Raw genomic sequence first — 25,000 nt, 5'->3', positions numbered from 1 at the left:
CCGTAGTTTGAGGACCCCTGCTTTAGTGCAATATCAAAAAAAATGCAAATCATTTTTCTGCGGACCCCCAAAATTTTCTTGCGGACCACCAGTGGTCCATGGGACCCACCGGTTGGTGACCGCTGATCCAAACCCTCCTTTTAACCCAAAGGAACAGCCATATTTTAAAGATAAAATAAAATTGTCCCGCAACACTTGATCTCCATTTGGGATTTTTTCCCACCGCCGGCATCCGACAAGCGGTGGAAGAAGCTGGATCGGCTTAACGGATCTTGGGATTCACTTTAATAACCGCTAATTTAACCTAGCAAAAAAAAATAAAAAATGGTCGTAAAATGGGGCGCCGCTCTTTAAGCAGCGGCCTCGCTTGGTGACCAAACTACCAGTCTCCGTTAGGGTTTAACTTATTTTAAATATTTAAATAAATATTAATATCTATTTTAAATATTTAAATAAATATTTAAATAAGGGTTTAACCTTATTTTTAAGAAAAAGTTGGATAGCCATTTGTCTGAAATGGTGTAGGGTTTCCTGCCTGGGCAGAGGGTTGGACTAGAAGACCTCCAAGGTCCCGTCCAACTCTGATATTATTATTATTATTATTATTAGGGTCATAAAGTCGAGGACTAAGCGGTAGGCTAACCCTAGGATTGGACGATGATGAAAGAGAAGCCATTCAGCAGTTTAAACAGACTGAAGGATGAGAAGGAGAAGGTGGTGATACACAGATATAGGTTAACAGAATTGGGAGGGACCTTGTAGGTCATCTAGTCCAACCCCCCTAAACCCCCCACCCCGAGGAAGCGTTTCCAGATTTCCTTCTGCTTTCTTCCAGAAGAAACTTTCCCGGTGGATTGCCAGCTGATCCGCCAGGCCTGGGAAGAACGTTGGAGCCAGTGGTCCCTGCGTGGCGGACTGGAGACCCTTCCCCAACGTTTAGCTTCCTTCTTAAGAGAGCGAGGGGTCGAAATCCACTGCAACGCCCCCGTGAAGCGGCTGGACAGAACAGCCTCGGGATCCTGGCAGGTAGGGAGAAAACCAGGGGTGAAACGCTCCCGGTTCGGACCGGGTCGGGCGATCCGGTAGCAATGGCGGCGGGTGGTTCGGAGAACCAGTAGCAAAAATCGCTGCCTACCCACCACATGCCCAGCTGAGCTGCACGATCGTCAGAGCCTTTTTTTTTTTTTTTTACTTTTTAAAGCATTTTTTAACAACCTCTTCGGCCCGAAGAGGTTGTAAAAAAATAAAAAATGGTCGTAAAATGGGGCGCCGCTCTTTAAGCAGGGGCCTCGCTTGGTGACCAAACTACCAGTCTCCGTTAGGGTTTAACTTATTTTAAATATTTAAATAAATATTAATATCTATTTTAAATATTTAAATAAATATTTAAATAAGGGTTTAACCTTATTTTTAAGAAAATGTTGGATAGCCATTTGTCTGAAACGGTGTAGGGTTTCCTGCCTGGGCAGGGGGTTGGACTAGAAGACCTCCAAGGTCCCGTCCAACTCTGATATTATTATTATTATTATTAGGGTCATAAAGTCGAGGACTAAGCGGTAGGCTAACCCTAGGATTGGACGATGATGAAAGAGAAGCCATTCAGCAGTTTAAACAGACTGAAGGATGAGAAGGAGAAGGTGGTGATACACAGATATAGGTTAACAGAATTGGAAGGGACCTTGTAGGTCATCTAGTCCAACCCCCCGAAACCCCCCACCCCGAGGAAGCGTTTCCAGATTTCCTTCTGCTTTCTTCCAGAAGAAACTTTCCCGGTGGATTGCCAGCTGATCCGCCAGGCCTGGGAAGAACGTTGGAGCCAGTGGTCCCTGCGTGGCGGACTGGAGACCCTTCCCCAACGTTTAGCTTCCTTCTTAAGAGAGCGAGGGGTCGAAATCCACTGCAACGCCCCCGTGAAGCGGCTGGACAGAACAGCCTCGGGATCCTGGCAGGTAGGGAGAAAACCAGGGGTGAAACGCTCCCGGTTCGGACCGGGTCGGGTGATCCGGTAGCAATGGTGGCGGGTGGTTCGGAGAACCAGTAGCAAAAATCGCTGCCCCCCCCCCACATGCCCAGCTGAGCCGCACGATCGTCAGAGCATTTTTTAAAAAACTTTTTAAAGCATTTTTTAACAACCTCTTCGGCCCGAAGAGGTTGTAAAAAAAAATAAAATGCTTTTAAAGAGTTAATACAAGGCTGTGACGATCCCGGCTGAGGTGCCTGATCGTCAGAGGCTTTTTAAAATTATTTTTAAAAGGTAAGAAAGCTGAAGCCTGCTAGGCAAAAAAATGGGGGGTTGGGGGGGTTCGTGAGAGAGAGAGAGAGAGAGAGAGAGAGGAAGGAAGGAAGGAAGGAAGAAAGGAAGAAAGAAAAAGAAAGAAGGAAAGGAAGAAAGAAAGAAAGAAGGAAGTAAGGAAGGAGAAGAAAGAAAGAAAGAGAGAGAGAGGGAGGGAGGGAGGGAGGAAGGGAGGAAGGGAGGGAGGGAGGAAAAAGGAGAGGAAGGAAGGACTACAAACCTGGCACTAGATGCAGCTTCAGAGGATAATCCAGGGCTAGAAAGGTACCTGGAGGTCATCTAGTCCAATCCTGCTCCAACAGGACATTGTTAGTGAGTTTCTGTCTTTTGGTCCCCGAGTCACATAGCCACGCCCACCCAGTCACATGACCCCCCCCGCCAAGCCACGCCCACAGAACCGGTAGGAAAGAAAGTTAGATTTGACCACTGGAGAAGACCAAAGGGGGATTGGGGAGGGGGTGTCCCCTAGTCCTCCCCCCCCGCCCCCCAGTTTTCCTCCTTCCAGTCTTCCATCCTTAGGGGCCGCAAAGATTGGTATTGTGATGCGGTGCAATCAGGGGAGGCTGTGAGTTCGATCCTAGGTAGAGGCCGATATTTCTCTCTCCGGGCACACCGAGAATAGATCCGCTGAACAAAACTCCTCATCGGCGACAGGAAGGGCACCCGGCCGTTTAAAAAAAGTCTCTGCTAGCTCCATTCAGTTGCCCGGACTCCATCCCGCAAGGGATTATTATGGGGGTCCTTATATGAAGATGATGACTGCAAAGCAGGGGTCATTTTATTTCGAACCTCCCATTAATAATCATCATCATCATCATCATCATCATCATCATCATCATCATCATCCCTGCTCTTAGAAATGTAGTTTATCAGGCTCAGTTGATGGTGAGCTACATTTCTAGCTTCGGGGAATCCACATCCCGAATAGTACATAAGCAGATTAAGTTGGCCAGAGAATGTTCGAACTGGCGATGTTTTATTTTTCCATAGATTGCGCTGCAGGACGGCACCATGGAGGCGGATCATGTGATCAGCGCTTTGCCCGCCAGAGGTAGGAGGAACGGCTCCTTCCTCGCAGGGGGGGCTGTTGTCGTTGCAGTTCTGAAGTGTGGACACACACACACACCTGTTTGCAGGAAATTGCAACCTAAGATGAAGCAACGTTTACGTGGTTGCTGGCTTTGGTGCAGCCTTGAGGACTAGAACCTTGCAAGGGCCAATCTGAAAAAAAACCCAACCCTGATATTACAGCTTTCTTTCTTTCTTTTTTTTCCTTCCTCCCAGCTCTGGCCGACTTGCTCCCTGCCGGATTCGAACCCCTTATCCAAGACCTGCTGGCCATCCAAGCTGTTTCCGTCGCGGTGGTGAATCTACAATACGAAAACGCACAACTTCCGGTTAAGGTAACATTTCGGCTAATGTGATTCCAAGAAAGGAAAAAGCAGACACCGAAAAAGAGCTAAATCCCACCCCAACCAAGTCACATGGGGGGGGGAACCAAATTCGCTTAACAACCACGGCGATCTGCTTAATGACCGCGTCCAAAAGGGTCCTAAAACAGGCTCCGACTCATTTAATGACCGCCTTGCTTAGCGACGGACATTCCGGTCCCAATTGTCAACGACCGCCTGTATTACTTTCGGGATTTTTTGACTAAGGCTTCCAAACAGCATATGGAGCAGTGAATTTTTTTTTAATTTCATTTTTAAAAAAATGTTATTTCTAGGGATTCGGCCACTTGGTGCCTTCATTCGAGGACCGTCCGTTGTTGGGCATCGTTTACGACTCGGTGGCATTTCCCGAACAGAACGGTCGTAAAGACTCCGCCACGCGACTGACGGTACGAAGCGTGGGGATTGTGGTCGTCTTTTCATTTTTTGCTCCTTCTTGTCGGATTTTCTATGCGTAACATAAGTGCCTTTCAATGAGGAGCATAGCCGAAAAGGAGAGGGGGCCTTGAGGTGATCTCATTAATAGTGGAATTGGGGCTAATTTACTTTTCCCTATAGAATTGTTTCTCAACCCACTTTAAGACGGGTGGATTTCGACTCCCAGAATTCCCTAGAAATGGATTTAAACTCCCAGATTTCCCCAGCCAGCATCCTTTAAAAGGGATGGACTACAATTCCCAGCATTCCCCAGGCACCATCCTTTAAGATAGGTGGACTTCAACTCCCAACATTCCCCAGCCAGCATCTTTTGGACTTCGATTCCCAGAATTCCCCAGCTAGCATCCTTTAAGAGGGATGGACTTCAACTCCCAGCATTCCCCAGGCAGCATCCTTTAAAGTGGTTGGACTACAATTCCCAGCATTCCCCAGGCACCATCCTTTAAGATAGGTGGACTTCAACTCCCAACATTCCCCAGCCAGCATCTTTTAAGATAGGTGGACTTCGATTCCCAGAATTCCCCAGCTAGCATCCTTTAAAAGGGATGGACTTCAACTCCCAGCATTCCCCAGGCAGCATCCTTTAAGGTGGTTGGACTACAATTCCCAGCATTCCCCAGGCACCATCCTTTAAGATAGGTGGACTTCGATTCCCAGAATTCCCGAGCTAGCATCCTTTAAGACAGGTGGACTTCAGCTCCCAGAATTCCCTAGCCAGCATCCTTTAAGATGGCTAGATTTCGATTCCCAGCATTCCCCAGTCAACATCCTTTAAAGTGGATGTTTGTATGTTTCCGATTTATCAGGTGATGCTCGGTGGCGCCTGGTTTACATCACACCTGGGTGACCCGGACACAATTCCACACAGTGAGTTGTTAAGCAGAGCTCAGGAGGCTGTCAGGAAGCACCTTGGGATCTCGGCGGAGCCTGTTCACTCCATCGTTAAAGTCCATAAGGTCAGTTCTTTGAACCCTGGGACGATTTATTTGCGGTAATCGAGCCACCGTTCTTCTCTTAATTCTAGACTACAATTTCAACTCGTTATTTCCGACGGTTGCAGTGTCCCAGGGGTGTGTGTGTGTGTGTGTGTGTGATTCCCCTTTTGCGACCTTCGGACAAGCCAAGTCCACGGGGGAAGCCACGGATTCACTTAACAACCAGGTTATTCACTTATCAACGGCCCTGAACCACTGTGGCAAGGAAGGTCGCAAAACGGGGCAAGACTCGACTCGTGGAGGAGCAGAAATTTTGAGCTCCGTTGCAGGGGTGGGATTCAGTTGGTTTGGACCGGTTCGGAGGGGAAACGGGATGTTAATTTTAATCTCGCTCGCCGAACGGGTTGTGCCAAGGACTGGCTTACCCTGCCCGCCCCGCCCCTCCCAGGAGTCTCCACACGGCCCGTTTTGGATGTCAGGTAAGCGCAGGGCTCGCGTGGAGGCTCTGGGAGGGCAAAAAACGGGTTTATCGGAGCTCCGGAAACGGGCCTTGTTTCCAGCCTCTGGAGAGCCTCCGGAGCCTGGGGGAGGCTGTTGCAGAAGGCCCAGTAGGCCACGCCCCCCCACGGCCACGCCCCCCCACGGCCACGCCCCCCCCAGCAACCAGGCAGCCAACCGCTTGCTGCAAATTTTTCAATCCCACCCCTCCTCCCTTTGTGGTCGTTAAGTCGAGGACTATCTGTATAAGGCTTTCAGACTTTTTTTAAAAAAAACAACAACCAAACATTTTATTTTATTTTTCTCGCCTATCCGACTTAAATAACTTGGTGAATTTTTTTTCTGTCTTGTTTAGTCCTGCATTCCCCAATACACGCTCGGCCATTGGAAACACATCGGTAAGTTTTAAGCCTGGCTTTTGGGGCCGAGCTCCCTTAACAACGAAAGTGATTTGCTTAACGACCAAGAGACAGCAAGGCATAATATTGGACGTGACTCATTTAACAACTGTCTTGCTTAGCAACGGCGATCCTAGTCTCAGTTGAAGTCATAAGTGGAGGATTTCCTTTCCTTTCCTTCCTCTTCCCTTCCCTTCTCTTTTCCTTTCCTTTCCTTCTTTTCCTTTCTTTCTCTTTTCTTTCCCTTCTTTTCTTTCCTTCCTCTTCTCCTTCTCCTTTCCTTCCTTCCCTTCTTTTTCTTTTCTTCCCTTCTTTCCTTTCTCTTCTTTCCTTTCCTTTGTTTTCCATGCTTCCTTTTTTCTTTTCTTTCCTTTCTTCTTTCCTTCCTCTTCCCTTCCCTTCCTTTCCTCTTTCCTTCGTCTTCTCTTCTTTTTCCTTCCTTCTTTCCTTCCCTTCCTCTTCCCTTCTCTTTTCCTTTCCTTCTTTTCCTTTCTTTCCCTTTTCTTTCCTTTCCTTTCCTTCCTCTTCTCCTTCTCCTTTCCTTCCTTCCCTTTTCTTTTCTTTCCTTTCTCTTCTTTCCTTTCCTGTTTTCCATCCTTCCTTTTTTTCTTTCCTTTCTTCTTTCCTTCCTCTTCCCTTCCTTTCCTTTCCTTTCTTTCCTTCGTCTTCTCTTCTTTTTCCTTCCTTCTTTCCTTCCCTTCCTCTTCCCTTCTCTTTTCCTTTCCTTTCCCTTTTTCTTTCCTTCCTCTTCCCTTCCTTTCCTTTCTTTCCTCTTCCCTTCCCTTCCCTTCCCTTCCCTTCCCTTTTTGTTTCATTTCTTTTTCTTTCCTTTTCCAGAAAGTGCTACTTCCCAATTGAAGCAACACAATCTGGCCCTTAGCCTGGTGGGGGCTTCTTATGCCGGGGTCTCCGTCAACGATTGCATCTTCAGCGCCCAGACAGCAGTGACTCAGCTCGTGGGCGGCGTCCCCTGAGCATGAGCCGAGTTCTGGATTCCTGGGATCCGCCCTCTCTCTCTCTCTCTCTCTCTCAAGGAAAATAGAATAACAGAGTTGGAAGAGGCCTTGGAGGTCTTCTAATCCAACCCCCTCCTCAGGCTGGAGTCCCTATACGATTCCAGACAAATTTGTTATCCAATCTCTTCTTTAAAACCTCCAGTTATGGAGCATCTGCACCTTCTAGTGGCAAGCCGTTCCACGGGTTAATTTGTTCGAACTTTCAATAAATTTCTCCTGAGTTCCTTCCCTCCTTGGTGAGTTTCCATCCGTTGCTTCTTGTCTCGGTTTCTGGTGCTTTGGAGCAGAGGTCTCCAACCTTGGCAACTTTAAGACTTGCGGACTTCAACTCCCAGAGTTCCTCAGCCAGCAAAGCTTTGGAGAATAAGTTGACATACACACACACACACACACACACACACACACACACACACACACACACACTTCTTTTGGGCCAGCTAGCTTTCGCCAAACTGGTAGACGAGACCTAACTCGGTTTGCACTGCATTTAAAATAAAACCCAAACTGTGGTGGGTTAACACTTGGGTTTTAACCTTGGCCACCGATTCATAGAGGAAAGAACAGCTGACACTTTTTCATTGGGTGAGGGAATATTTTTATTTTCATAAAAAAAAACAAATAAAACTAAAATATATATATATCAAAAACAAGGGGGAAAAGGGCACCGCTACCGCAAATAGGGGATTGACGGCTACATAAATAGAATAAATAAAATGACACGTCGTTGGCAGTATCTAGAGATTGTGAGGTGAGTATTGGTGGGGGAGATGGAAGGAAACAGGCTGGGACCAGCCCTGAAGCAAAGGAGGAAAAAAAATATAATGTGTTTTTCAGAGTATAAGACGCTCTGGACTATAAGACGCACCTACAAGAAAACAAGGGGGAAAAAATCTACCTCTGCCTCCCAGCAATTTGCCTCCTTACAGCAAACAGCCAGTTTCAGTTTCGGCACAGCCTGATTAGCACAGGAGGGGAAAAAAAATCTGGCTCTGCCTCCCAGCAATTTGCCTCCTTACAGCAAACAGCCAGTTTCAGTTTTGGCACAGCCTAATTAGCACAGGAGGAAAAAAAAATCTGGCTCTGCCTCCCAGCAATTTGCCTCCTTACAGCAAACAGCCAGTTTCAGTTTCGGCACAGCCTGATTAGCACAGGAGGAAAAAGAAATCTGGCTCTGCCTCCCAGCAATTTGCCTCCTTGCAGCAAACAGCCAGTTTCAGTTTCGGCACAGCCTGATTAGCACAGGAGGAAAAAAGAAATCTGGCTCTGCCTCCCAGCAATTTGCCTCCTTGCAGCAAACAGCCAGTTTCAGTTTCGGCACAGCCTGATTAGCACAGGAGGGGAAAAAAATCTGGCTCTGCCTCCCAGCAATTTGCCTCCTTGCAGCAAACAGCCAGTTTCAGTTTTGGCACAGCCTGATTAGCACAGGAGGGAAAAAAAATCTGGCTCTGCCTCCCAGCAATTTGCCTCCTTACAGCAAACAGCCAGTTTCAGTTTCAGCACAGCCTGATTAGCACGGGGGAGGGATCCGGCTCTGCCTCACAGCAATTTGCCTCCTTGCAGCAAATGGGGTGGCCAGCACTAGGCAATGGCAAATCCCTGCAGCCTGAAACAGCTGATGGTCAGGAGGCCGATCCAACTGACAATCAGCTGCTTGTGCTAATCAGGCTGTGCTGAAGCTGAAACAGGCTGTTGGCTGCAAGGAGGCAAATTGCTGGGTGGCGGAGGCTAAAGGGCGGGGGCTGGCAGGTGGGTGGGGCTACATCCGGTGTATAAGACACACCTAAATTTTCACCCTCTTAGTGGGGAAAAAAGTGCGTCTTATACTTGGAAAAATATGGTATATTAGGGAAGACGGGGTAAAAGTTCATGGTAATTTTTTTTTATTCTGATTTCTTTTTTTCCAGGGGATGGATGGGTGGGTGGGTGGGTGGGTGGGTGCAGGGAACCTACAAAACAGTCCAGCCGCTAAAATAGTAATAAACATTAGTCCGGTTGGAGGCGGGAGAAAGACTTCTCCATCCAAGCCTCTGGAACAGCCAGTGAGCAGATTTGATGACCGCCTTTGAGAGAGAAAAAAAAAACTCTAAAAAACTCTTTTAAGAGGATTTAGATCGATGCAGACTTTCGGAGTCGGCTTCCATAGCTTATTAAAGAGTTTAAAATTTCCAAGGGAAAGAGATGGAAAAAACAGAGGAAGAAAAAAAGGAGGAGCAGGAGCGAAAAGGGAAGAAGAAGAAGAAAATATGGCAAAGAAGAAACGAAGGAAAAGGAAGAAGAGAAGAAAAAAGAGGGAGAAGAGATGGAAAAGGGAAAGAGATGAAGAAAGAAGACGAAAAGGAGGAAGAGAAGGAAAAAAGATGGAGAAAAGATGAAGAAGAAGGGAAGAAAAAAGGAGAAGGAGAAAGATGGAGAAAGATAAGGAGAGAAAGAAAAAAGATGGAGAGGAGGAGGAAGAAGACCAAAAGAGAAAAAAGGTGGAGGAGGAGGAGGAGAAGAAGAGAGAAGGAAGAAGAAGAAGAAGAAGAAGAGGAAGAAAGACTAGCAACAAAGATTGTACGAGCAAACGGCTCAGAGGAGAGTAAAGAACAGCTTCAACTGCCAGGCTGTTTCTCCTTCCATCAGGGGAGGCGGGAGATTTTCCTGCCCCCTGAGAAGAAGCTCAGTGCCCCCAGAGGGTCTTTCCATCAGAAAAACTCCCTCCCTCCATTCCTTGATCCCGGCTAGATCGCGTGGGGGGGCTGGGGGTGGGCACAGCTGGAGTGGGAGAAGATCCCCCTCCCCTTTTTCCAAATTCTATTTCACAAAAGTTGAGAAGTCTGGCAAAGCGAGTTATACTTTCCTCTGGCACTGGGGTGGGGAGGGGTGGGGGGGGTGGCAAGGCTCAGCCCTTCCCCCCTTTTTTAAAAGAAGGTGCAAAGTGGACCGTGAGGGCCGGAGGGCTTTAATCGGACCGCTCTTCACCAAAACTGCAGAGTTCCCCCCGCTTCTATCCCCCCAAAAAATATCCATCCACAGAAATCTTGGACACGAGAAGTGGCCCCTTTCCCAAGCCGATCCCTCCTGTGCTTCCAGTCGCCTCTGAGTGGGAATCCAGTCCTACGAAGCGCGAGAAATACGGGCCCTTGATAGATTCAAGAATCAACCGGCACCCGCGGATACGGGAACCAAATTCTCGGCGCCGTTCTACCTGCCCCGTTCTACCTGCCCCTTTATTTGTCCACTCTACCTCCGTCCGGCCCTTCTGTTCTGCTGGCCTGGGGAGAACACCCGACGGATCCTCCCCAAACTTCGAGCAGGGACGAGAGAATAATTCTAAATTTCGACCTCTCGTTGACGATCTGGGTATCATCTCATTCTTTTAATCTGCGCTTCTAGCATCGGTGCGATTTGTAGAGTCGGGTCGGAGAGCCAAGCTCTGCGCGGCGTGTCCGGACGAAGGTCGCGGCAAAGATAGACCTACTCGTACGGGTTGGACTGTCTCCTTCTCGCGATCTTCGAAAACTCGTTCGGGGACTCCCGGGCTGGAGATGGCGTCGCTGAACGTTTCGAGGGTAGCGTCCACCTCGTTGTAGGTTGAAGCCGCGGAGCTTTTCTCCCTCTTTTCAGCTCCAAGGCTCGGTTTGGGGGTTTCTGAGACCGGGGTGGGCTTCTCCCCCTTTTTATCTGTCTCTGGAGTGGGGTCCTTCCATCCCATGGCTTGGGAGAGCTTGGCGAAGGGAGTCTTACGCAGCATTTCCTGGCGGAAATCGTGATTGCTGTCTCGCGGATAATCCCTCCCGCCGAAGTCGGACAGGGAGCCCTTTCCGATCTTGGTGGCCTGAGGGTTGGTTCCGATATCGGCAGTGATGTTGGTGTAAAGAGGCAACAGCTCTTTGGACAGGAGCTTGTAGGAGAGGGAATTCATGCCGTCCTGGCTCCACGAACGGTACGTCCGAATCAGTAGATCGAACCTGGTGAAGACAAAAGACAAAGAGAGAAGTCAGCACCCGTATCTTAAAGCCAGGGGTGAAATGTAAAATTCGTTTACTACCGGTTCTGTGGGCGTGGCTTGGTGGGGAGGGTAATGTGACTGGGTGGGTGTGGCCAATTTTTTAAACTTTTAAAATAGAATAGAATAGAATTTTTTTATTGGCTAAGTGTGATTGGACACACAAGGGATTTGTCTTGGTGCAGATGCTCTCAGTGTACATAAAAGAAGATACCTTCATCAAGGTACAACACTTACAATTAATGAATAAAATGCATAAAATGGATATTTATTATTAATTTTAACGGTGTTTTTTATGGTTTTATTGTATATCTTAATTAATTGGGCCAAATTGAATAGGTTTTTTAAAAATTGGTTTTTAATTGTATATTGTATTTATTTATTGTTGTTTTATTTGGCTGTAAACCGCCCTGAGTCCTTCGGGAGAAGGGCGGTATAGAAATTAAAATAATAATAATAATTATTATTATTATGATAGTCATAGGGTACAAATTTACCACTTCTGTTAAATTCAGCTTTCTTGTGGCAAGTAGTTCCACTGGTTAATTGTCCTCCCTTCTCCTTCTCCTCTCTTTCTCTTTATCATTCCTTTTCTCTCTTTTTTTTCTCTCTCATTCTCTTTCTCTCTCTCTCTCCCCTTCCTTCTCTCGCTCTCCCTCCCTTCCTCCCTCCCTCCCTCCCTCCCTCCCACTCTCTCTCTCTCTCTCACACACACACACCCCCCCCTTTACACTGACCTGTGTGGGTTCTGCTCATTGCCTTGGTCACCCTCATGTTTCACCATCTTATAATGGCCGACGGACACCGGAGGCCGTAAAATCTTCATCCCTCGGAACCGCACCCTGGAAAAAACAGGAAGAGGGGACTTCAAGTCCCAGAATCCCGCAGCTGGCACAATTTAAGATGGGTGGACTTCATTTCCCAGAATCCCCTAAACAGCCTGCTTTTAAGAAGAGGGGACTTCCAAGTCCCAGAATCCCACAGCTGGGACAATTTAAGATGGGTGGACTTCATTTCCCAGAATCCCCCAGCCAGCCTGCTTTTAAGAAGAGGGGACTTCAAGTCCCAGAATCCCACAGCTGGCACAATTTAAGATGGGTGGACTTTATTTCCCAGAATCCTCCAGCCAGCCTGCTTTTAAGAAGAGGGGACTTCAAGTCCCAGAATCCCACAGCTGGGACAATTTAAGATGGGTGGACTTTATTTCCCAGAATCCCCCAGCCAGCCTGCTTTTAAGAAGAGGGGACTTCCAAGTCCCAGAATCCCACAGCTGGCACAATTTAAGATGGGTGGACTTCATTTCCCAGAATCCCCTAGCCAACATGCATCTATTTGAAGAGAACTATATAGGGAAGCGAAATAATTCACAAGGCGCCTCTTAAATCAACCAAACACGACACAAACCAAAGCTAGCATCCATCCAAGAGGCTGTGGATTAGATCTTAGATCTTTTTTAAAAAAACAGTAGATCTTAAACCGAGCGGCTCAATTTTTCGTTTCACGTCTTGAATAAAATGAGCACCCACACCCCCCCAATAAAAAAAATAAAATACAGATTCTGTGTTTTGACCATAGCCTGAAACCTTGATTTCCAAATAAGCAGTTAGAAATTCCGAATTGCTCTTCAAGTTCTCTCCCAAGAGACGCCTGGCTTCGCTTCAGTTTAAGAGCCACTGTTTTAAAAGGACGAAATATTTTTTTTTCCTGAGCTAAATAGGCAGCGACCAAGCCTCAAAACCATTTCATCTGAAAGCCTCAAGAGGTTTTTCGCCTCGTCTTTTTCCAAATGAAAACCTCAAAAGCGGCCGTTTAGTTTGGCCTGCTGGGGAATGAAGAATTTTTCCGAATTTTTCCCGTCGTAGTGGCTCAAATCGGGGAGTGAGTCCAGTAGCTTCCAAGGACAGGTGGGAAGCATGATCTGGTTTTGAGTCTTGCTAAGATACCTTTTTTTTAAAAAAAAAAACAAAACTTACCTGGCTGGCACAGCCTCTAACTGTTACGGGTGTGAAGGAAAATGAACATGCAGGGCCTCATAAAAGAGAGAAGTGAAGGTGAAAAAGGAGAGGGAAGGAAAGGAGGGAGGGAGGGAGGAAGGGAGGGAGGGAGGAAGGAAAGAAGGAGAGAAATGAAGGGGGGAGAGAGGAAGGAGAGAAATGAAGGAAGGGAGGGAGGGATAAAAAGGGAGGGAGGAGAGAAATGAAAGGAGGGAGGGAGAAGAGGGAGGGAAGGAAGGAAGGAAGGAAAGAGGAGAAATGGAGAAAGGAAAACGAAAGGAAAGAGTGAGAAAGAGATGGAGAACAGGAAGGGAGAGGGGGAGGGAGGGAGGGAAGAAAGGAAAGAAGGAGAAATGGAGGAAAGAAAACAGGAAAGGAAAGAGCGAGAAAAAGATGGAGAACGGAGTGAGGAAGGGGAGGAAGAAGGAAGGAATTGGGAAGGAAGGAGAACTGGAGGAAGGAAGGAAAACAAGCAAGAAAGATAGGGAGAAGGGAGAGAAGGAGGGAGGAATTGTGAAGGAAAGTGAAATGGAAGAAGGAAAACAGAAGGACGGGAAAGAGCGAGAAAGAGACAGAAAGAGAACAGGAAGGAAGGAAGGAAGGAGAAATGGAGGAAGGAATACAGAAGGAAAGCGCGAGAAAGAGACAGAATAGGAAGGAAGGAAAGGAAGGAAGGAGAAATCGAGGAAGAAAGGAAAACGAGCAAAAAACAGGGAGAAGAGGGAGGGAGGAATTGTGAAGGAAAGAAATGGAGGAAGGAATACAGAAGGAAAGGAAAGAGCGAGAAAGAGACGGAGAACCGGAAGGAAGGAAGGAGAAATGGAGGAAGGAAAACCGAAGGAAAGGAAGGAGCGAGAAAGACAGAGAACAGGAAGGAAGGGAGGTAGGAATAAGATAGAAGGAAAGAAAGCAGAGGGGGAAAAAAGAGAGAGATGATGAAATGGTGGGAAGGCGAAGACAGGTACCACTCAAATTGCAAAACTGGAAATAAAGAATGGAAAAAACGCCGCACGGAGGAAATGAAAGGGAAGCCCGCATTCCATGCAAGGCGAGCGTCAAACAGACAACAGAGGTGACGTAGAAACTGGACACACGCCGAGTTGGAGAAGCTGGAAGGCTAAGTAAGAAAAGGCAGGTAGAAACATCACCGGTAGAGCGCCACACTCTTATTATCCGGCTACGAATCATAATTCGCCCGCCAACGCAATTCCAGGTTAAGATAAGATCTGCAGGACGTAGTACAGGTAGACCTTGACTTACGACCAGAAATCATCATCTTCATTGAACGACTCCCATCATCCCTTGCGGGGCGGCGTCTGGGCAACTGAATGGAGCTAGCGGAGTGTTTTAATGGCCGGATGCCTTTCCCTGTCGCCAGGGCGGAGTTTTGTTTCGGCAGATAATATTCTCGTCGTGCCCAGAGAGAGAAATAGCTGACTCTACCTAGGATCGAACTCACAAGCCTCCCGATTGTGAGGCCAGAGCTCCACCGCTAGGCCACCGCGCCACTCCGGCTTGCGACCACAAAGGGAGCCCGACATTTTTGTTTGCTAAGCGAGATGGTTGTGAAGTGAGTTTTGCCCCGTTTTACGACCTTTCCCGCCACAACGGATAAGCCGATCGCTCCGGTTGTTCAGTTAGTAACGTGTTGGTAAGTGAATCGGGTGAACTTTGCTTGTCGCCAAAGGGGATCACGTGACCCTGGGACCCTGCAATGGTCATAAACACGAATCCTATTCGCCCAGCCTCCAAATTTTGATGGGGGAATGCTGCAACTTTGTCGTGGTAACCGTCACTAAATGAACAGTTGTAGGTTGGGGACTACCTATCAAAGGCAGGGATGGGAAGAAGACGGTCCACCAGGAACTCACCTCATGGCGATGTCGTCGTCCTCACCCCCCCAGCCCCAGTACTGGTTCGGGAAACCATTAATCTTCATATACTGGTCTGGGGTCAAGGCCGAAACCCCACCGAAGTATTGGAAATAGGGAAGCCTAGAAACAGAGAGGAACAGGGTTTCCATGGGGGCATTCTGTGAGCGGTTGTTAAGCAAGCCGTGCCCTATTTTCACAGGAAACCTTTTGTTTGTCACGGTCGTTAAGCGAATCAGGGTGGTCGTTAAGGGAACCCGGCTTCCCTCCAAGCGACTTTGCTGCTCGGAAGCCGGCTGGGAAGGCCACAAATGGTGGTCACGTGACCCGGGAGAGGCTGCAGTCGTCGTTAAAGACGTACCACAGCAGTCATTTGAATTTTGATCATATGATTGTGGGATGCTGCGCCGGTCGTAAGCCTGAGGACTGGTCTTAAAGTCACTTTTTTCACATTTGTAAAATGAGAATAACGTCCCCCGTTCTTAAGAATTGCTGTTCCCAGACACCAAGCCCTCCACAAAAGACTTCTTCTTCTTCTTCTTCTTCTTCTTATTATTAATATTAATATTATTATTATTATTATTCCTATGTCACATTCACACATCACATTTAGAAAAAAAAATCAGAAGATAAAAATATGACAGGTAAAAATCTAAACTCAAAACCCCAAATGACACGTACAGGGGATCCTCGACTTATGACCACGGTCGAGCCCCAAATTTCTGTTATTAAGCGAGACATTCCTTAAGGGAATTGTGCCCTATGTTAATTGCCACCGTCGTTAAGGGAATCGCTGGTGTTGATTAAGTTAGTCACCCGGTTGTTAAACGAATCGGGCTTCCCCATGGACTTGGGCTCGTCAGACGGTCTCAAAAGGGGATCAGGTGACCTCCCAGGACACTACGACCGTCATAAGTACGAGTCAACGGCCAAGCCTCCGAATTTTGATTCACGTGACCAAGGGGACGCCGCAATAATCACAGGGTCGTTAAGCGAATCGGGCTTCTCCATGGACTTGGGCTCGTCAGGTCGCTAAAGGGGATCACGTGACCCCTCCCCCGAACACTACAACCATCATAAATACGAGTCAGTGGCCAAGCCTCTGAAATTTCAACCGTCGTTAAGTGTGAAAAGGGTTCTTAAATCCCCCTTTTCCCCCCCCAATGCCGTTGTGACTTTGGTCACTAAACAAAACTGCCGTAAGTCGAGGACTTCCTCTAGACAACAGGAACAGCAGGTAAATTCCCCACACACATCCCACAGCTGCCTCCTCCTTCAGATTCTCTTCCCTCACTTGTATTTGAATTTATTCATGGCCACGGAGACGTGTTTTGGGTTCCAGTGATCGCAAACGTAGAGGTTGTGGTCGTTTTCGGGGATGAGATCCACGTCGTGAAGGAAAAGGCAGTTCCACTCTTCGTCCTTCAGCGCTTCCTTCACCCCGACGTTGAGAAGTTTGGCCCGGTTAAACGTGGCGTTCCCAGCCTGCGGGGGGGGGGGGGGGAGAGACAAACCACGATTGGTATGTATGTATGTATGTATGTATGTATGTTCCTCAAATACTATATATATATATATAGTATTTGGTCTTTGGTTATTCGGGTTTTCTCCCATGTAAAATTGGAAGTGTCTTGGCGACATTTCGACAAAGTCTCATTCGTCATCTTCAGGCTTCAGCTTCGTGCTTCTAGGAGCAAGACACTTCCAATTTTACTTCCAATTTTACGTGGGAGAAAACCCGAATAACCAAAGACCTACATACAAACACCTGCGAAAACCTCAGGAAACATATATATATATATATATATATATATATATATATTTGTTTTCTGAGGTTATATATATATGGTCATGCCGGCCACATGACCACGGAGACGTCTTGGGATAGCGCTGGCTCTTCGGCTTTGAAACGGAGATGAGCACCGCCCCCTAGAGTCGGGAACGACTAGCACGTATGTGCGAGGGAAACCTTTACCTTTATATATATAAGTTTTACAGTATTTGCCCAATTTACACTATCACACTTGGCCAATAAAAATTCTATTATATTCTATTTATAGAGCTGCCCATCCCACAAATGGGTGGCTCTGGGTAGCATGTCATGAATGAAGAATTTAAAAAAAAAATTTCCTTCTATTTATATGTATTTATTCCCGTTTAGAATAGAATAGAATAGAATAGAATAGAATAGAATAGAATTTTTATTGGCCAAGTGTGATTGGACACACAAGGAATTTTTACCCTCGCTCCTTCATGAAAATTAACCGATTCAACCGACGACTGCAATTAAGCCCCGAATTTACGCTGCTAAATGAGAAATCTATTGAGCTTTGCCCCGTTTCATTTTTCTTGCCCCATTTCTTCAGTGAACCGGTGGTTGTTTGTTGTTGGAATTATTAAATGGATCTGCCACCGCCTCGTAATAAAATGACTTCCTTCCTAACAGGAACAGAGCTGGAAGGGACCTTGGAGGTCATCTAGTCCAACCCCCCGGCTACCTGTAGTAAGGGAGTCGAACTGCCGAACTGCCGAGCTTTCCGATCGACAAGCTCAGTGTCTTGGCCACTGAGCCACCTAGTCAATTTTTATTTTATTTATATTTATTTATTTATTTTTCGCATTTTTATACCACCCTATCTCCCTAGGGACTCAGGGCGGTTCACAGCCAGATAAAATATACATATAAATACAAAATAAAACATCGATTAAAAAACTTATTATATAAGGCCGAATAATTAAAAATAGCAATGCAAATAATAAAACCCCAAATTCAAATTTTAAAATTCTAATCCAGTCCTGCGCAAATAAATAGATGTGTCTTAAGCTCGCGGCGAAATTCCTGGCCTGACCCATACGTCTCCGCTTTTTTGTGCATACGTACCTGGTGCACAATATAAATTCCATAATGGAGCTGTTGGCGCTGGAGGAAAGGGTGTAGGTAGTACAACAGGTGTCGCAGGTGGGTTTCCCGGTTGCGGTGGGGGATGATGATGGCCGTGCGGGAATGGGACTCGCAATTGAAAGGATGGTACCTGCCACCCAATTTGACAGCTGGGTTTTTTTCCTGGATCTGTTCCAGCGTAGGCACCTGGCTGAAACTCACGATCAAAGGGCCAACTAAAGGGAGGGAGGGGAAGGGGGGGAGGAGAAAGAAAAAGAAAAGAGAAAAAAAGGAAGGAAGAAGAGGAGGAGGGAGGAAAAAAGGGAAGAAGAGGGAAAAAAAGGAAGGGAGGAAAAAGGAGGGAGAAGGAAGGGAAGGAAGGGAAGAAGAGAAAAAAAGAAGGAAGGAAGAAGAGGAGGAAGGAAAAAAGGGAAGAAAAAAAGGAAGGAAGGAAAAAGGAAGGAGAAGGAAGGAGAAGGAAGAAGAGAAAAGGAAGGAAGGAAGGAAGAAAGAAGGAAGGAAGGAAGGAAAAAGGGCAGAGAAAAAAGAAGGAAGGGAGAAAAAGGAGGAAGAGAAAAAGGAAGGAAGGAAAGGGCAGAGAAAAAGGAAGGAAGGAAGAGAAAAAGGAAGGAAGGAAAAAGGAAGAAAGAAAGAAGGAAGGAAGGAAGGGAGAAGGGATGAAGAAAAAAGGAAGGAAGGAAAAAGGGAAGAAGAGAAAAAAGGAAGGAAGGAAAAAGGGAAGAAAGGAAGGAAGGAAAGAAGAAGAGAAGAGAAATAAAGAAGGAAGGAAGAAGAGAAAGAGAGCAGGGAGGAGAGGCAGAAAAAGAATATATATATTATACATATATGTGTGTGTGTGTGTGTGTGTGTGTGTGTGTTATACATATACAAACATACATGAAAGATGCATACCTACCTACATACCTACACACACACACATGTAAATTATATATGTAACGATGTATATGTATATTCAGTCCTTCACTCATTATTCAATTCCTGTAGTTGCCAAATATTATTTCTCTATTGCATGGCACATTCAAATCCCGTTTCAGGAAAAAGGAACACGAGTAAAATGCAAAATATAGACTATAAAATCTGTAATCTGAACTGAAAGGTTAAGAGGAAGATTGATATGATAAGATCTTTCAATATTTGAGGGGATCCGCCTGCTCTCCAAAGCACCTGAAGGCAGGACAAGAAGCAACGGGTGGAAACTAATCAAGGAGAGAAGCAACCTAGAACTACAGAGAAATTTCCTGACAGTTAGAACAATTAACCAGTGGAACTACTTGCCACCAGAAGCTGTGAATGCTCCAACACTGGAAGTTTTTCAGAAGATGTTGGATAACCATTTGTCTGAAAGTGGTGGAGGGTTTCCTGCCTAAGCAGGGGGTTGGACTAGAAGACCTCCAAGGTCCCTTCCAACTCTTGTTATTTTGTTATTGCAATTCCTAACTAACATTTGATTTTTCTCTTTTTCCACCCGTTTCATGGAAGAGAGAATAACGGAGTTGGAAGGGACCTTAGAGGTCTTCTAGTCCAACCCTCCCCCTGCTCAAGCAGGAGACCCTACCATTCCAGACAAATGGCTGTCCAGTCGCTTCTTAAAAAACCCTTGTGATGGAGAAGGAAGGACGGAAAGAAGGGAAGGAAGGAAGGAAGGAAGGAAGGAAGGAAGGAAGGAAGGAAGGAAGGAAGGAAGGAAGGAAGGAAGGAAGGAAGGGCAGAATAAGAGAATAGCAGAGTTGGAAGGGACCTTGGAGGTCAACTAGTCCAGCCCCCGGCTCAAGCAGAAGACCTTATACCATTCCAGACAAATGGCTGTCCAGTCGCTTCTTAAAAAATCCTTGTGATGGAGAAGGAAGGATGAAAAGGAAGGAAGGAAGGAAGGAAGGAAGGAAGGAAGAAAGGGCAGAATAACAGAATCACAGAGTTGGAAGGGACCTTGGAGGTCTTCTAGTCCAACCCCACTCCTCCTGCTCAAGCAGGAGACCCTATACCATTTGAGACAAATCCAGCCTTTTCTTAAAAACTTCCGACATTCACAACTTCTGGTGGCAAGTCGTTCCACTGATTAATTGTTCTCACCGTCAGGAAATTTCTCCTTGGCGATCCCCACCCAACGCTGGACGTGCCAACGAGAGATTTGGTTGCGGGGGGGGGCGGGGGGGAGAAACCCCGAAGGCAGGAAGGGTTGGACTCACTGAGGTACGGCGACCGATCTGGGCAGAAGGGCAAGGGCCTGCTGGTGCTGGGGCGAGCCAGCAGCTGGAAGACCAGGCTGAGGTTGGTGTAGACGTCATGCCGGCGGGAATAGTCGAAGGAAGGGCTGGTGTCGCGGCCGAAGATGGACGCCAGGTTGCGGAAGCCGCCGAAGGAAAAGTAGGCCATGAAGAGAAACTGGAAACCGATCAGGAGCGCCAAGGTGCAGGGCCGGTCCAGGAATCTGCGGAGCATGGCGCTGGGAGCATCGGATCATGTGCCGCCCACGGAGTTCTGCAGCAGGGGAGAGGGAGGGTGAGGAACGGGCCATCTCAAAGCGGAGCTCCCTTCGTTTTCCATCCTGCTTCTCCACCTCCCTTCCTACTTTTCCTCACAACAACCCTGAGAGGTGGGGCTGATCGGGTTCAAAGTCACCCAGCCGACTCGTCCTTGTTCCTAGCTGACCCAAAGTTATTCAGCCTGCCTATTTGTCTGAAGTGGTGTAGGGTTTCCTGACTAAGCCAGGGGTTGGACTAGAAGACCTCCAAGGTCCCTTCCAACTCTGTTATTCTATTCTATTCTATTCTATTCTATTCTACTCTATTCTATTCTACTCTATTCTACTCTATTCTATTATTCTATGCTATTCTATTCTATTCTATTCTATTCTACTCTATTCTATTATTCTATGCTATTCTATTCTACTCTATTCTATTCTTCTATTCTATTCTATTCTATTCTATTCTATTCTACTCTATTCTATTATTCTATGCTATTCTATTCTATTCTATTCTACTCTATTCTATTATTCTATTCTATTCTATTCTATTCTATTCTATTCTTCTATTCTATTCTATTCATTTCATTTCCTATTTTCTATTCTATTCTATTCTATTCTACTCTATTCTATTCATTTCCCATATCCTCTATTCTATTCTATTCTATTCTATTCTATTCTATTCTATTCTATTCTATTCTATTCTATTCTATTCTATTCTATTCTATATATTCTTTCCTTCCTCCCTTTAGTTGGCCCTTTGTGTGTGTGTGTACACATAGACATACTATCAACTTTACGAACTAAAGGGAGGAAGGAAAGAAAGAAAAAGAAAACAGAAAGAAGGAAGAAAGGGAGAAGAGAATATATAGAAAGCATTAGAAAGCAGATACGTTTGAGTCAACGCTCAGGAATGTAGGACGCCAGCAAATTCCTGCTTGGTGTGTGGGTTTGCTAAGTTTCTAGTCCTCAACTCCAAAGCTGAGGACTTAAAACTTCAAATTTCCACCCCTGCTTCCTTCTGGGCTCCCAATATGCTGCAAATATCCAAATGCATGGATCGGCCCGCTCATAAAACGCCGTCATTCATAGCCTTTTTTTTTTTTTTGGGTAAAGGATTATTAATTTACAAAGCCACTCTCACATTGTGATAGCAATCATTCTGCCCAACCCTCAGGCAAAATGCAGATATTTATATGCCCTGTTAACTAGCGAAAACCGGTTCCAATTTTCTTCGCCCAGCAAAATTCTGAATTTCTTATTTCGATCCGCCCAAAACTTCCTATATTAGCAAGCAATCCCCAACAGGAGATGGTAATGATAATGATAATAATAAAAATAATAACAACAACGAAACAGCAGTATATCTTTTATTTCCTTTCCATGCCACGTAGTCAAAGAGAAAGAATATTGAAAAGAAAAAGGGCATTTAAATGGCAGAATTTAACTAGCATAACATTTTGCAGAACGTAACTATTAAATACAGGCAGTTCTCAATTTGCAGCAGTTCATTTAGTGTACATAAGAAGTTAGAACGGCACTGAAAAAGTGCCTCCGGATTGTTTTTCACACTTACGACCGTTGGGGCATCCCCATGGTCTCGTGGTCAAAATTCAGACGCTTGGCCGCTTTCTCGTATTTATGGCGGCCGCAGCGTCCCAAGGTCACGTGACCCCCTTTTGGCGACCTTCGGGCGAGCCTTTCAGTCAACGGAGAAGCCCAACTCAACAACCAGATTACTAAATTTAACAATCGCAGCGATTCACTTAAACGACTGGGTCGAGACGGGTCGTAAAAATGGGGCAAAACTCACTTTTACAAACGTCAGACAGAAATCTTGCGGTCGTAAATCGAGGATTACCTACGTACAGAATCTGTTTATTTGGGCAGGCAAATTTCCTCATTTTTACTGTGAAATCCAGGGCCACGGGGAATTTAATGCAAATTAAATTAAATAAACAGAAGGGACTTCAGATAGCAAATCTGCCCCATTTCAGCTCTGGATTCCAGATATAGGCTTGGAAAAACTGGGATTAATCTCTGATGGCAGTTTCCAGCAGATGAGCTTTAAATCCAGATTATTCCAATAAGGCTGCAAGCGAAGGGCAGAATTAGGGAAAATAATGACAATAATCCCAAACAGACATCAGAAATGGCCTCCATATACAGATAATCAGAATAAGAGCTGGAAGGGACTTTAAGAGGTCTTCTAGTCCAGCCCCCCCGCTCCAGCAAGAGACGGTATATCATTTCAGTCCTCGATTTACGGCCAGAAACGAGCCCCAAGTTTTCGTGGCTAAGGGAGAACCACCGGTCCAGTGAATTTTTTGCCTCCTTTTTCCTCGCCGCCGTTGTTAAGTGAATCACGGCGGTTGTTGAAGTCAGTCACGCGGTTGTTAAGTGAATCGGCCTTTCCTATTGACTTGGCCGGCCGGGAGGTCGCAAAAGGGGATCACGTGACTCCCCCTCCCCTTCCCCCAGGGAACCGTCATAAAAATATGAATCGGTGGCCAAGCGTCCGAATTCCGATCACGTGATCCATGATCGTTAGGTGCGGAATAACTGACCGTCAGTCCCTGTCCTCAGGGCCGCTGTAACTTTGAATGGTCACTAAACAAACCGTCGTAAAGCGAGGACCATCTGTAATCCCTTCCTATTTTTTTTTCTTCTGCTTCTCCCCCACCCCCAAATTTCCTTCCTTGCTTCCCAGCCCCCCCAAAAACCAGAGATCGGCGCCAAAGAGCCCTGTGTCGCACCGAAGCTGGCGGGCTTAATACTCCATTTCGGGGGGGACGGACACGGGGACTGAGTTCAAAACCGGGAAGGTGGAAAGAAAGGATTGTGGGGGGGGGAATTTTCCTCTTCCCTTCTGCTCCCCGTTAAAACACCCCCCCCATGTAGAAATTGGGAAAAAGCAGGGAAAAAACCCAGAATATTACAGGTAGATGTACCAGGGACCCTTCAACTCTCCAATCCCGGTTTAACAATCCAGGGCAGTCCACAGGGACACAGCTGGAAGGGACCCTCGGAGGTCATCTAGTCCAGCCCCCCCCCCCAAAAAAACCCTAAACCTTTCTGATCGACAAGCTCTCGGTGTCTTAAAGTCCCTGAGCCACCTAGTCAGGCTGGCAAGCTTTCATCCTCCATCCTGACATACGCACACCCAAAAAACAAAATCGTGGCTTGCAAAAAAAAAAAAAAAAAGCCAGACCCGTGTCCAGACTGAGCCCCGACACGCGTGTCTCTCTCTCTCTCTCTCTCTCTTTTTAGAACAAGTTTTTATTGATTTTTTTAGCTCCCTCATTTACATGTATTCCCTGAATACATGATTTCTGAACAGAGTATATTGGCCATATCGTATCTTACCCAATTCAATATATTCCAATCTATTGTACTTAAGTTACAGTTTTGGCCAAGATATTCTTTTTGCATCGTTTTTATTCATTTCCTAATCTTTCCTTTGCTCGTTTTATTAAGTCGCCTCTTCTTTCGCCCTCGAGTTCTAATTTCCCCATTTTTATTCGTGTTCCTGCTCTTTCGTTCTTTTTTATTATTTTTTTTTGACTATTTCAATTTGACTGTTTCAGATATATTCGGGGTTGCCTTTCTTCCGTTTCATCTTTTCATCTTTTCACAGCGATCCTTTCTTCTCCTCTCCCTCCTTTCTTCCTACCTCCTTTCTTCCTCCCTCCTTTCTTCTCCTCTCCCTCCTTTCTTCCTACCTACTTTTTTCTCCTCTCACTCTTTTCCCTCCCTCCTTTCTTCCTCCCTCCTTTCTTCTCCTCTCCCTCCTTTCCCTCCCTTCTTTCTTCTCTCCCTCCTTTCTTCTCTCCCTCCTTTCTTCCTCCCTCCTTTCTTCTCCTCTCCCTCCTCTTCCTCCTTTCTTCCTCCCTCCTTTCTTCTCTTCTCCCTCCTTTCTTCCTTCCTCCTTTCTTCTCCTCTCCTCCTTTCCTCCCTTCTTTCTTCTCCCTCCTTTCTTCTCTTCTCCCTCCTTTCTTCTCTTCTCCCTCCTTTCTTCCTCCTTCCTTTCTTCTCCTCTCCCTCCTTTCCCTCCCTCCTTTCTTCTCTCCCTTCTTTCCCTCTCTTTCTCCCTCTTTTCTTCTCCTCTCACTCCTTTCCCTCCCTCCTTTCTTCTCTCCCTCCGTTCCCTCTCTTCCTCCTTCCTTTCTTCTCCTTTCCTTCCTTTCCCTCCCTCCTTTCTTCCTCCCTCCCTCCTTTCTTCTCTCCTCTCCTCCTCCTTCTCTACTTCCCCTTCCTTTCTCTCCCCTTGACACATGTGTCTCGTGTGAACGCAGCCAGGAAAAGGGGAAGGAAACCCCTTGGCAGGGATTTCCTTTCCTCCCCCCCCACCTCCCCCCCCCCCGCCCTAAATTGCTTGCAAAGATGCTTATTCTGGGGGTGGGAAACATCTTGGGGGGGGGGAGCTTCTCCAGCTCCATACCCCAAGATCGGCTTGGTTTCCCACGCCCGGCTGCCTGGACCCACCAAGGGGGTCTGAGGATCGCCGCACCCATCATCCCCAGCCCAGCACGTTTTGCAAGGAAAAGGTTGCACAGCTTTTGCAAGCAAGCCAAGCCAGGCCGCTGCGGGGGAAGCCTGGAGGGGGGTGGGGAAAGGAAGGCTGCACCCCGAGATGCTCCTCCAAGGGCCAGACGGAGCCCCCCGAGCCCCCGGGGGTACCTGAACGTGGGGAAGAGGCCCGGATCTCAGCCCCGCCTCGGGACCCGCATCTTCTCCGCTGCTGCTGCTGCTGCC

General features: G+C 46.7%; 2 protein-coding genes across 2 annotated transcripts in view; one reads left to right on the top strand and one right to left on the bottom strand.

The window, feature by feature from the left end:
• The window catches only part of PPOX (protoporphyrinogen oxidase), an 18,284-nt gene extending 10,375 nt beyond the window's left edge, over nucleotides 1-7,909 (top strand). The window contains exons 7-13 of the mRNA XM_058160473.1: nucleotides 836-1,026; nucleotides 3,284-3,344; nucleotides 3,578-3,696; nucleotides 4,020-4,133; nucleotides 4,989-5,138; nucleotides 5,971-6,013; nucleotides 6,851-7,909. Coding sequence (XP_058016456.1) covers nucleotides 836-1,026; nucleotides 3,284-3,344; nucleotides 3,578-3,696; nucleotides 4,020-4,133; nucleotides 4,989-5,138; nucleotides 5,971-6,013; nucleotides 6,851-6,987 — 815 coding nt within the window. The 3' untranslated portion in view covers nucleotides 6,988-7,909. The remainder of the gene's footprint in view (nucleotides 1-835; nucleotides 1,027-3,283; nucleotides 3,345-3,577; nucleotides 3,697-4,019; nucleotides 4,134-4,988; nucleotides 5,139-5,970; nucleotides 6,014-6,850) is intronic.
• The window catches only part of B4GALT3 (beta-1,4-galactosyltransferase 3), a 17,449-nt gene continuing 85 nt past the window's right edge, over nucleotides 7,637-25,000 (bottom strand). Inside the window, exons 1-7 of the mRNA XM_058160472.1 lie at nucleotides 24,926-25,000; nucleotides 19,971-20,262; nucleotides 17,764-17,999; nucleotides 16,177-16,367; nucleotides 14,883-15,005; nucleotides 11,755-11,859; nucleotides 7,637-10,979 (exon numbers count right to left, since the gene is read on the bottom strand). The exon at nucleotides 24,926-25,000 is cut by the window's right edge and continues 85 nt beyond it. Of these exons, the coding sequence (XP_058016455.1) occupies nucleotides 10,388-10,979; nucleotides 11,755-11,859; nucleotides 14,883-15,005; nucleotides 16,177-16,367; nucleotides 17,764-17,999; nucleotides 19,971-20,223 (1,500 nt within the window). The 5' untranslated portion in view covers nucleotides 20,224-20,262; nucleotides 24,926-25,000 and the 3' untranslated portion in view covers nucleotides 7,637-10,387. The remainder of the gene's footprint in view (nucleotides 10,980-11,754; nucleotides 11,860-14,882; nucleotides 15,006-16,176; nucleotides 16,368-17,763; nucleotides 18,000-19,970; nucleotides 20,263-24,925) is intronic.

This window comes from Ahaetulla prasina, chromosome 17 (genome assembly GCF_028640845.1).
Source record: "Ahaetulla prasina isolate Xishuangbanna chromosome 17, ASM2864084v1, whole genome shotgun sequence".
Lineage (NCBI taxonomy): Eukaryota > Metazoa > Chordata > Lepidosauria > Squamata > Colubridae > Ahaetulla > Ahaetulla prasina.
The sequence above is the reverse complement of the archived record's forward strand: the minus strand, read 5'-3'. Positions and strand labels throughout refer to the sequence as shown.